General features: G+C 41.5%; 1 protein-coding gene and 1 long non-coding RNA gene across 2 annotated transcripts in view; one reads left to right on the forward strand and one right to left on the reverse strand.

Moving 5' to 3' along the window:
- Positions 1–13,023, forward strand: part of si:dkey-9k7.3 (circularly permutated Ras protein 1) — a 64,869-nt gene that overhangs the window by 49,300 nt on the left and 2,546 nt on the right. The window contains exons 15-17 of the mRNA XM_020514695.2: positions 1,891–2,003; positions 9,771–9,882; positions 11,220–11,360. Of these exons, the coding sequence (XP_020370284.2) occupies positions 1,891–2,003; positions 9,771–9,882; positions 11,220–11,360 (366 nt within the window). The remainder of the gene's footprint in view (positions 1–1,890; positions 2,004–9,770; positions 9,883–11,219; positions 11,361–13,023) is intronic.
- LOC125485232 lies at positions 6,959–9,828 on the reverse strand. The gene is made up of 3 exons (XR_007263969.1): positions 9,662–9,828; positions 9,233–9,324; positions 6,959–7,036 (listed from the first exon to the last, which is right to left on the reverse strand). It is a non-coding gene; the product is annotated as an uncharacterized LOC125485232 (long non-coding RNA).

Consider the following 13,023-nt stretch of genomic DNA (forward strand, 5'->3'; position numbering starts at 1 on the left):
ACCCTTCATCAGAAAATGATGAAGGGTCTAGGCCCAAAATGTCAGCCCTCCTGCTCCTATGATGCTGCTTGGCCTGCTGTGTTCATCCAGCTCTGCACCTTGTTGTGTCGGATTATCCAGCATCTGCAGTTCCTACTATTTCAGATTTCCAGGATCAGATTTCCATGACTTGGCTAGCAACCTTTCACCTTTAACACCATTGTGCCAATCACCCATAAACACCCCAGGCTCTGACATTGTCCCTATTCCTTGCCAACAATAAAATCAGTCTGTATAAACAGATGCACTTGACCCAACTGATTTCATTTTTTTTGCTGAAGAGATTATGGTATTTGCTAAACACATAAACTAATGCCGAGATTATAAAATCAAAAGACTCCAGATGCTGTAAACCTGAAATAGAAACAAAATGCTGGAAATTTCAGCAGGTCAAACAACATCCATGGAGAATGAAACAGAGTTCCCATTGTTAAATTGAATGATAATTTCCACATTCTCTGTTCGTTATGCAAGAAAATATTTTGATTTTTTAAAATGATTCCCTCGTTTACATTTTCATGTGCTTATTTCTGTAAAACCTGACCTATAAAATTTAGCACTGCAGTTTAAGGCTCAAACATTTCTCATTGGGGTGGCACAGTGGCTCAGGTCGTTAGCACTACTGCCTCACAGCACCAGGAAGCCAGGTTCGATTCCAGCCTCGGGTGACTGTCTGTGTGGAGTTTGTACATTCTCCCCTTGTCTGTATGGGTTTCCTCTGGGTGCTCTGGTTTCCTCCCACAGTCCACAGATGTGCAGGCTAGGTGGATTGGCCATGCTAAATTGCCCATAGTGTACAGGGATGCATAGATTAGGTGGGTTATAGGGGGATGGGTCTGGGTGGGATGTCTGAGGGTCGGTATGGACTTGTTGGGCCAAAGGGCCTGTTTCCACACTGTAGGGATTCTATGATTGATAATGCATGTCACTAGACCAGTGCAGTTTCTGTGGCACAACATTGACTCAAGTGATTCATATAAACTCTGCTGTAATGGGGCTGTTGCTTGGCTCAAGTGGTAACAAATCTTATAAGTCCAATTTCTTGGAGTGAGTTCCGAAGTTTAGGTCATAAAATTCCTAACTAACAGCTAACTATTCCAATGTTTCCCTGGTTGGCATCCATCTTCCACATTAGTCAAAAATTCTTTGCCTATGTCATAATGCCTCAAATCCAATACACTTTTATACTACTCCCCAATTCCTGAATACCTTCAATATTTTAATATTCATTGTTTCAATCCCTCCTAGGCTCACCTCCCTCTAGCTTTGTAATCTCTTCCAGCCCTCCAACCCTCCATGAACTCTCTCTCTAGTGCTATAACTTGTCATTTGTATATTAGAAGGCAGAAACGCAGAAAATAGGAGCAGGGGTAGGCTATTTCGCCCTTCAAGCCTGCTCTGCCATCTTATGCTGTCCTTTTTTTTAATTCATTCGTGGGATGTGGGCTGGCCAGCATTTATTGCTCATCCCTAGTTGCTCTTGAGAAGCTGGTAATCTTCTACCTCCTTGAACCGCTGCAGTTTATCTGCTATGGGTTGAACCACAATGCCATTAGGAAGGGAATTCCAGGAGCTATGCCAGGTCCTAAGCTCCCAAATTCCCTTTCTAAACCGTTCCACTTCACTTTCTTTCTTTAAGATACTGCTTAAAACCCAGCTCAAATCTTTGCTTGCTTATCTAATGTCTCCTCATGAGGTTCACTCTTACTTTTCTTTCTGTCTGATATGACCTTGTAAAATCCCTGAAGATGCTTTATTGCACTAAATATGTTAAACAAATACAAATTGTTATTTCCATCCACTTTACTGGCAAGAGGTAATGACTCTTTTATTTTGTCTATGGATCTTTAGGTATTTTGGATATGAGGAAGAAATGGGGAACAAGTATGTGAAGCGGATTGGAAATGTGACCAAAGATACAGAACTGACATTTGAATTTGGAATCAAGGAATGTCACATCGAAGGTAAGTAGCTGGAAGTATTTCCATTTCTCTTTTACTAATGTGATTGACAGCTTTTGTTCCAAATCAGGAGGTACCTTGTACCCCAGTAAGATGGCAGCACTGTTAAAAACTTTCACGTGTCTGACTTTCACCAAAGCCAGTATTGTGATTCAAATTAAATAAATAGGAAGTGTTAAATGTGGGGGTTTTAGTTTATAAAGCCAGGGTTTATAGGTTTCACTACTTAGGTGAGCATTTACTTCCTTTCCCTAATTATCCTTAGGAAGATGGTGGTGAGCTGCTTTCTTGAAACACTGAGTCCATTTGATGTGGAGGGAGATACACAATGTTATTCAGGAGGGAATTCCAGGATTTTTCCCAGTGACATTGAAGGGATGCTAATCAGCTTACCGGGGGAACTTGCAGATGGTGGTATTCCCATGTATCTACTGTCCTTGTCCTTCTAGATGTAATTGTAAGCTTTTGGAAATCTAATACTCAAATTCCAATGTATCTCTCTCAGGCCTTCTTCTCCATGTTCAAAACAGGGTAGCCTTGATCATCAAAAGCTACTGCTTATTAACGCTTCCCAAGCTACAACCCACTGCATGATCAATCACAGTGAAGTGTGACTTATTGTTAGTTGGTTTAAAGGATGGATAATCAATCTCTAATTGGTTCTAGAGGGTGGTGGAGATTGACTGATGTCACCTCCCACTATTTCTTGATTGGTTCCTACTGTTGTCCATTCGCCATAGCCATTAACTCTCTCTAATCAGAGAGCAGCCTCTAGTACTATGGCTACCCTTACCATCCTCTTCATTAAGTTTGTTATTGTTGTTTCACTTAGATAAATATTATTTGCTTCTTTATTAAAAGGAAAGGGAAGTATATGTAACTCAATGCAATGATTGATGTCTTGAGCTCATACCTTGCTTAATTGGTGAAGTTTCCATTCAATCAGATACTTACCTATCACTAACAGTTTATTAGCTTTGTAACAAAGGTTAAATTTAGTCAATTACTATACTCTTTAATACATGAATACAAGAGCATGGATGTGGTCACAATTCATTGATAAGGTCTAACATTTCCGTCTTCTTCGACTTTGGAAGTCTGGATTTTAAATTAAATAGACACCTCTCAGCCTTGCAGCTGTAAGTCTGGGTAGCTTGTAATTTACCCGCTCAGGTATGTAATAACATACCTCCAGGTGATGAGGACTCACCTAGACACACCTCAAGGGTAGGTAGGACTTGAACCCAGGTTACAGCCTGCAGCTAGGGAAACAACCTTTGCACCACAAGAACCCACATCTGTAAATCTAAAACATTAAACCTGTAAGTCTAAAACATCCCTTCTTGTTCACAATCCCATGGTGCATTATTTGTCGAATGAAGCTAGTAAACTCACATGCTGTTAAAATGTCATGATCCACATTGGCTACATCTAAGCAGAACACTATAAAATGAATTAATGCACATATTGATTATGTGGTTAAAACATGAAATGTTTGATTCAAGTGTTAGTTTCCCTACTAATTCTATAGCAGTTATCATGGATTTTGTAGGTGCTGACGAAACAACCTTGGTGAATTTCTTCTTTGCATTTTGTAGACGGTACACAGTGCTGCTGCTGTGTATCAGTGATGGTGGGAGTGAATGTTTGTAAATGTAATTTTGGACTGTGACTGGGGCTGTGGCCATTGCAACCTAATTGACCCGTATGAAATACATTAGCAGGATGTCCCTCTAACCCTTTCAGTTTACCACCAGAAACCTATACCATGCCATCTATGAGCCATATTAGTGGGTTCATTTCCCACAATTGGCATTTTAATGAGTTAAATTGCCAGTTGTAGGATAACTGTTACCCAACCAAAGACACTTTCTTGGAAAGAGGCTGAAGGTGAGAACACAGGGGCTCTAACATAAATTTTTAATTCATCTCTGGCCATGGGCAAGTGCCAGAGAACTGGAGGACGGCTAATGTGGTTCCACTTTTCAAGAAGGGTGGTAAAGCTGAACCGGGAAATTACAGACCGGTGAATCTCACGTCAATGGTAGGTAAACTATTGGAGAAAATTTTGAAGGAGAGAATTACTCCCCACTTGAAAAGGCATGGGTTAATTAGGGATAGTCAGTATGGCTTTGTCAGAGGGAGGTCATACCTAACAAATTTGTTAGTTTTTTTTGAACATGGAATCTAGTCTATGGATGAGGGAAGTTCAGTTGATATAATTTATTTGGATTTTTGATGAGGTCCCACATGGGACACTGAGAAGGTTAAAGCATGTGGAATTGAGGGAAACTTGGCGAGATGGATCAGAAACTGGTTTAGTAATAGGACACAAAAGGTAGTAGTAGAAGGCTCTTTGAGTGACTGGAGGCCAATGTCCAGTGGTGTACCACAAGGATCAATACTGGGATGCATATTATTTATTAAATATATATAAAATAATATCAATGAGAATGTGGGGAGAATGTTAAGCAAATTTGCAGATGACACCAAGATTGGTGGAGTGGTCAATAGCAAAGACTATTGTTGTAGTTACAGGGAGATATAGATGTGTTAGATGAGCAACCAGTGGCAGATGGTATTTAACCCTGATAAGTGCGAGGTGATGCACTTTGGAAGAAGAAACAAGATGAGGGAGTATTTAATGAATGGTAGCTTAGAGAAACAGAGGGATCTTGGGGTAATTATTCACAGATCCCTGAAGTTAGCGGAGCAAGCGAATAGGATAGTCAAGAAGGTATACGGGACACTTGCTTTCATCAGCCATGGCACGGAGTATAAGAGCAAGGAAGTAATGTTGGAGTTGTACAGGGCAATGGTTAGGCCACAGCTGGAATACTGTGCGCAGTTCTGGTCACCTCATTACAGGAAGGATGTGATAGCACGAGAGGGGGTACAGAGGAGGTTCACCAGGATGTTGCCTGGGATGGAGAAATTGATCTATAAGGAGAGACTAGATAGGTTTGGATTGTTTTCTTTAGAGCAGAGAAGACAGAAGGGGGACATGATTGATGTGTATGAGATTATGAGGGTTATGGACAGGGTGAATAGGAAGCAGTTATTCCTCTTGGTTGAGGCATCAATCACAAGAGGGCATAGTTTTAGGGTGAGGGGCAGGAGATTCAGAAGGGATTTGGGAAAATCTCTTTCACTCAGTGGATGATAAGAATCTGGAATGCAGTGCCTGGGAAGGTAGTGGAGGCTGGAAACCTTACAACCTTTAAAAAATATTTGGATGAGCACTCATAACATTCAAGGATATGGGACAAGAGCAAGAAATTGGGATTAGTGCACCTTTAGTAGTAGTTATGTCAGTGCAGACTCAATGGACTGAAGGGCCTTTTCTGCGCTGTATGAATCTATGATTATGCTGGCTTTGTTGCAAAAGGCTGTGTTTATTGTCAACTGAAAACAAAAAATCCTGGAGATCACAGTGGGTCAGACAGCACCCATGGAGAGAAAGCAAGCTAATGTTCCGAGTCTGGATGACTCTTCATCAGAGCTGAAGTGAAGTGTGGAGGGGACAACATTTATGTAATAGTGCAGGGGAGGTGGGTAGGTGGGAGTGGAGTGCTAAGGGAGATGTGCATGGTGAAAAAGACAACTGGAATTCCTGTCGGAGGGAAGATGATCACCACCACTAGGTGGCACAGCTTTATAATCAAAATCCTGAGTAGCAGCTCACTGAAATCAATGACCAGTATGGTGTGGCAAAGTTGCCTTGGCACTGCAGAGTTTTACCACAGCAAGAGCCCTTGGTGCCTCACCTGCTACCTCTCGTATTGCCCCACTCCATGAGTGAAGTAGTGAGTTGTGACTTATGGGTGCAGCAAGCAGTGGAGTTGGGGAAATGTGTGGCAGTAGCCAGGAGGATGGCCAGAGAGGCCACCAGGGGCCAGCCAATAGGCTGTTTTGTAATGTCGCGATATATTGTCACTACCTGTGCATGTGGCTTTCAGCCATGTTTGTGGACAAGTTGGCATTGGCAACATACATTCTGCTTGCAAAATTGCCAGATTGCTTACTTCCAAATGTGCCTCTGACTCAGAATGAAATTGCTGCCACAGGAATCCTTTAGATCCTTAGCCACTTATCATTGACACCAAAGTTAAAAGCTTTAAGTAGGTAGACCACTGGAGCAGCAATCAACATTGCAGAATCAGTACAGCACGAGTTGAAGTTCAGCAGAAACAGAGGATTTACAAGGGACCCATGCCTCAGTGAATGAGGGTAGGATAGGGATCGGGGAAGGGGGTATCAAGAAGTTCAGGGGAGTGGTTTACTCCAGTGCCAGTCTTGATGACATGCTCGAGTGCCTATGAAGAAGGAGTCCCCTGAAAGCCTGCAATGGATTTGCTTATTGGACTTCCTACATCATGGGTCCCATGCCCACCACAGAATTAATGCCAGCAGTGGCAAAATAAAGCTCTTAAGCTGGCATTAGCTGCCCACTTCAAGGGCTTAATGAGTGGTTGTGCAGAAAGACTATCCACAAGCTTACTTATTACAGACACATTAGAGGCAGAGGCAGCAAGGTGGCACAATGACAGATCCACTTAGCACCTACCTGCCGGATTAAATGCCCCCATCTCTAAATTAATCTCAGGGAAGGACATTAAATGTCATCCTTTGTACATTAAACCACCTCAGGCTCAATCAATGTCCACCACCTTGTGGCTAACAGATGCATTACATACAAAAGTGTAAATGGTTCATCAACTACATTTAAAGAAAGCTTAGCACTTAAAGTGTTTATTTCTGAAAATGTTTTGGAATGATACCACTCAACTTTCTACATCAGTTTAGTAATCTAAATACTAAATATTAGTACTATTATTATATTAAATAAAACACGATTATTAGTATCATCCTGAACTCTTGCTGTGGACTTGTTTCAATTCTAAAAATACATTTTATTTTTGTTCCTACTTGAAGACTGAAACTTTTACTGACCTATAGTTCCAAGGACATCAGCAAAACCTCAGGCATCTCATATTCCTGTCCCTCTGTCACCTTCATTGTTACAGAATATTCCACTGCAAAAGGGATCACAGTTGTGAAGATCTTGTGTTTATTTGATACCCACATGCTCGCTCTTTCTAATCAGCATTGCTGTATGACAATTGGTCTTTCTAGGGTCTAATGTTTACCTAATGACTGCTTCAGCTGGGATCAGATAACCTAACACAAACTAATTATCGAGAGCTCTTGTAATGTCCCTACCTCTGTGCCAGGAGGCCTGGGCTCAAGAACCACCCGCTCCAAATGTGGATAATTATATCTCTGAACAGGTTCATGAGAAAATTTCTACACTGCTGTCATTTTTAATTTATCGACCTGAACCCAGCAAAATAAAGATCAAACCTAGAACCTTAAGGTTTGTGAAAGGCACCAGGTGACACCTAATCTAATTCATGTGCCAACTGAGGCACTCTCTTTAACTGCAATCAGTCATAAAATCACATTAATATCCCTTTGCCATCTCTGTCTGAGTCTTGTTAGGCCATAAATATCAGGAGTCCTCTGATACTTCACCCATTCTTGACTTTATCATCCTACACAGGATATGGCTAGGCAATTCAACAGGGTATTCATAATGAGGCTGTCAGTTTTTCCTCATCTCATTCTGAATGTTGAACTCCAACTATAGCTAATACAGTTAGATCTCAGCTAGCAATGGTTATACAGCTGTGGAGGGAAGGAAAGGATTGTTTGATTGACATCTCCATTACTTTGTAATAACTTGCTGTTTCTGTGAAGAGTCTTTTTTCAGAGCATGTGTATCTATCTACTCAAGATTAAGAAGTCTGAAGTGAATAGAAACTTTTGACATTAATAGCACAAATGGCTGTGATTGATAGACACTTTCATCATTAACATTCAGACGGATCTGGGTGTGCAGATCCACAGTTCCCTGGTGGTCAAAGTGATTAAGAAGTCATATGGCATGCTTGCCTTCACTGGCTGAGGCATGGAGTACAAGAATTGGCAAACCATGTTGCAGCTATATACAACCCTTGTTAAGCCACATTTGGAGTATTGTGTGCAGGTCTGGTCACCACATTACCAGAAGGATATGGAGAGAGTACAGAGAAGGTTCACCAGGATGTTCCCGGTCTCAAGGGTATTGACTATGAGGAAAGGTTAAAAAGACTAGGATCTTTTTCCACTGGAAAGACAGTGGCTGAAAGGACACCTGATAGAGGTCTACAAAATCATGAGAGACATAAATAGGGTGGATAGTCAGAGATTTTTTCCCAGGGTTGAAGTTTCAATTACGAGGGGGAACAGGTTCAAGGTGAGAGGGGTAAAGTTAAAGGGGGATGTGCGAGGGAAGTTTTTCATGCAGAGAGTGGTAGCAGCCTGGAACATACTGCCAGAAGAGGTGGTGGAAGTGACATTTAAGAGGCATCTGGATGGTTACATGAATAGGGAGAAAATCAAGGGATAAGGACAAAATAAAGGCAGAAGGTTTTTTTTAAGATTAGTTAGGACACGATGATTGGCACAGGCTTGGAGGGCCGAAGGGCCTTTTCCTGTGCTGTACTTCTCTTTTGTTCTTTGATGTAAACTGAACCACCATTTTCAAAGTAGTTGTTTGCTAATTGTATCAATTTCAGGATTATTTCACAAACTTGTCAATGACTCATTGGGTTCTGTGCATGGCTGGTACATGGAGGGTGGGAATGGAGGATTTATGGGATGGCATGGCATATGATGGGGAAAGAAAGGGACATGCAGAATATGAGGGGTCATCAGAGAATCAAGGCATGAGGCACTGGTACAACTCCATTCTGCTCCTGCTTCCCTGAAACTAGAAGGGGATGGGGTGGGCGGTGTTCCATCATGTTAGGAAGTTTCCCAAGTTAACCTTCTCACTACTGTCAGCAACACCCCTTGGAGTGGTGCTGTGTGTGGTAATACACTTGGGTCTTAAGCAGATTCATCGTGGGATCACTGGAGAAAGGGAAGTGACAGTGGGATGGGCTTCATAGGAAGGAAGGAGGCCCCTGGTGAGGCGGTGGAGGAAAAGGCACATTTGTGCGGGTATTTGTGGGCTTCCCCTTCCTCACATCAGCTCCCATGATCAGGCAGTTAGTGCATGGCAACATTGGACCTCCACCGTCTTCCACTCACCACCACCACCACCACTAGGGTCAAGTGAGTTCCCCACACACCACTGGTTGAATTCCAACAGCAGACGTGTAAAGAGTTAACACTGGCCTTCGCACCTTGGGTTTATTGGAGAGAGGTAGGTGATGTTGGGATTGTTCAGGACATAGGTGAGGCCTCTTCCGGATTACTGTGTCCAGTTCTGGTCACCCTGTTATAGGAAGACACAAAAAGACATGAGGGGTAACGTTTTTACATAAGAGAGTAGTTTGTATGTAGAATGAACTTCCAGAGGAAGTGACGGATGTGGATATGGTTACAATATTTAAAAGACATTTAGAAAAGTACATGAATAGGAAATGTTTGGTAAGATGTGGGCTGAGTGCAGGCAGGTGGAACTAGTTTAGTTTGACATTATAGTCGGCATGGACTGGTTGGACCAAAGAGTCTGTTTCCATGCTGAATGACAATACGGCTCTGACTCTGTGATTCCCAACCCCCAAACTCCCACCTGATCAAACAGTATCCACCCCAGCCTTGCAACTCACCTTCATAGGTGGAGGTGAAATTAAGTTCCATACATTGTGTTTGATGTGATGTTCCAGTTACTTGGCCTCTTGTGACTCAGACTGTGTGAATCTCTTTTAATTCCTTTAGCTGTCCAGGCGATTGAGAAGTTGCCCTTTCAGCTTCAAGTCAGCTTCACCACTCAGGATAACAGACAGGCCTGTCGAGTCATCAGTCAGGAGAAACACATCACAAATAACAGGTACCACAGATAGTCCCCATCCCTACTCGACCAGCTGATATTTATCAGAGTTGTAAAGTAAGCCTATTGCAATACATTTTCAAATTCAAGTGTGCTTGCTCACATTAATTTCCCAAATAATATCAGCCCTGTAAATAAGCAGAATCTAGTTCTTCAACAGGTAAGATGGTATACATGATGTCAAAAGCAACAATATTGCAGTCTTACGAATGAACAACCAGTTACAAGGGCCAGTGAGAATGTCTGATTAAGGGATGGAGAATGTGCTTGTTAAGGCTAGGAGGGATGAATCTGAAAATAGGGAGACGTCCGATCATTTGGATTATTCTTCCTTATTTATAATAGCTGATTTTAAATGCTGGAGGTATATATGTCTTAGAATTATTAGTCTTCAAAATATTTGAAACTCCACATGGAGCATCACCTCCAGTTATACATCTAGATCTTATGTGTAAGGAACTTTGAGGATTGTGAGAGGTCCATTTTCAAAGCTGTTCATACTATCTCTTCTCGAATGCAATCAAAATTTTGAAAAACATTATTTTGTATCTGTCTTATAAATTTTGCTGAGTTCAACTTTATTAGGTACTTTACAAATCCAGATCATTGAACAAATATCTGTGAAATTTTGGGGTCCTGTCTCCTACTATGCTATACTTTTGCTTTCTATCTTTGCTGTTCCTTATTGTATCCTTTGTTGCAAAAGTGTTTAATGTCTTAAAAACCAGAAGAACTGCGGATGCTGTAAATCGGGAACAAAAGCAAAGTTGCTGGAAAAGCTCAGCAGCATCTGTGAAGGCAAAAACAGAGTTAATGTTTCAGGTCCGGTGTTCTGAGGAAGGGTTACCGAAACGTTAACTCTGTTTTATCCTTCACAGATGCTGCCAGACCTGCTGAGCTTTTCCAGCAACTTTGTTTTTGTTCCTGTGTTTAATGTCTTACCACATGTCGTCTCTTCCATTAATAGATTTTCCATATTCTAGCTATTTCCTTCTTCAGTGCTTCCTGCTGCTGTATTAAAAGCTTGTCTTTTAAAGGTGTCTATGTTTTAACAACCCTCTTTGTGGCATGTTACATCATTAATGCCAATGTGGATGTTCATCCTTGGAGAAGGAGGTCTCCCAACTTTTATGGTTCATTTTTCTGCAAAGTTACCAATGATATGGAGAGGAATAGATAGGATTTCCAAGCACGCACTGTAAACAAATTATATCTGCATTAATTGTTCAGTCAATGTTCTGTATTTCAATAATATGAAAACAGATCTGTACTCTTAGTGTGTGAGACTGATGATGAGTGGCACTGTTTTATTTTAGACATTTCATCTTGTTTTTCAGCTCCTTGGTTGAGGACAATGTGAACATAACTGTGCTTGGAATACACGCAGCACAACTTAGTGGCCGCTTGACAATGGAGGGTAAAGTGAAAGAAGCACGCAGGGAGATGGAGGCACAGAAGGAGCTCATCCAAAAGATTGTGTAATAGAACTTTCTTCCATGTTAAATTAATCATTGTAAATAGAAGGATTGGTCTTTCCCATAGGGAAAGAACTCAGTGAATGATGTGGGAAGGTAGCTTAAATGATCCTGAATAATGTGAAATGTTACAAAGTCAGGTAGGGTATTTTATTGAGTGAGAGAGTTGCTATGCCAGGGCTCAGTGTTGAAAGCAAACCAAAACAGGAAATAACCCTTGATTTTAGTAGTCGCATTATCAGAAATAGGTAAGTTTGAAAGAGACCAGAACCTCCATAGCTTTCTGGGAAAGAATGGGCTAGAGCAGAAGATAGGTGCAGTGTACTCTGATTTCAATGTGGACATGACAGAAAGATAATTAACATGTACTGTGTAGGCCTGTCCATCAACTGAGTGGCTGAACCTCCCAATATATGAATGTTAAAATTCTACTCCTTTATTCATCTGTCGTTACTCAGCAGAATTGTTATACTCTAATTCTACTCCCAGCATTAGATGCTGTGTGGTCAGAGGGGCAAGAAATAGGAATCAGGTTGGTTCCTAAAACTGGTTATTCTATCATGGATCCTCTGTATATTTATGGGAAGTCACATTCTTACTGAGTTGTGATGCCCAGCAAGTGAATAAACTGTCAACACTTCTTTCCGAAACTTACATGTGAATTGTATGAGGCACTGAAGAGTTGTCAATGCCCATGAGCTGCTGTCCAGTCATGTTCAGCATTTGCAATGAGAGGAAGGGGAAAACAGCCTGAAATAGTTTATTTTAATCCTCAGCCAGTACCAATTAAACTGAGTTCAGGCAGGACCCTGTCAGTGGACCATCAATGGGAAACATTGCCCCCTTCCCCACCCTCCCCAACCCCCAAACAGGCATCCCCCACAAAAACTCATGTTCAAAACTGATTTGAACACAAATTCAAAGTGGTAAAGCACCACACATGAACATAACATTCTACTGTCCATGTCTACTATCTTAACACAGTGTTAATCAATTTAATCTAAATGGTTTCACACATTTGCATATTCAAAATGTGGGCAGGCTAACAATGTAACAGTTGCATTCCCAGAGTCTGTAACAAATTTGGAAAGCCAATCACAAGATTGCCCAGTGATAAGAAAAAACTGCTAATTACATTAATCAGGAATGAAACTCCCAACAAAGAGAAAACTTTCTATTTTTAATGACTTGTGTATATTGAGATTGGTTGGCTCGCTGAGCTGGTTTGTTGTTCCGCAGACGTTTCGTTACCGTGCTTGGTAACATCCTCAGTGCAGCCTCTAATGAAGTGTGTGTGTTTTCCCGCCTGGCTTTTAAAAACCAGGCGGGAAAACACACCGACGTTTCATCAGAGGCTGCACTGAGGACGTTACCAAGCACGGTAACGAAACATCTGCGGAACAACAAACCAGCTCGATGAGCCAACCAACCTCAACACCCACAACCCAAGCTACAGATCTACTCCAAAACCTTAGACTTGCGTGTATGTTTTTCACTCAACAAGGTGAGATATGCTCATAGTGAGATTGCATTTCCAAGCAAATTATAACACAATCAGATGCAATATAAGTTCTTTTTACCCAAACCCAGCAATGTGCCTTCTTCCCAATCTTACTTGAGTAGGACAGCCTCACATTGCTCACCCATATTTCATAATATAACTCTT

The sequence above is a fragment of the Rhincodon typus genome, chromosome 17 (assembly GCF_021869965.1).
Source record: "Rhincodon typus isolate 14 chromosome 17, sRhiTyp1.1, whole genome shotgun sequence".
Taxonomy (NCBI): domain Eukaryota; kingdom Metazoa; phylum Chordata; class Chondrichthyes; order Orectolobiformes; family Rhincodontidae; genus Rhincodon; species Rhincodon typus.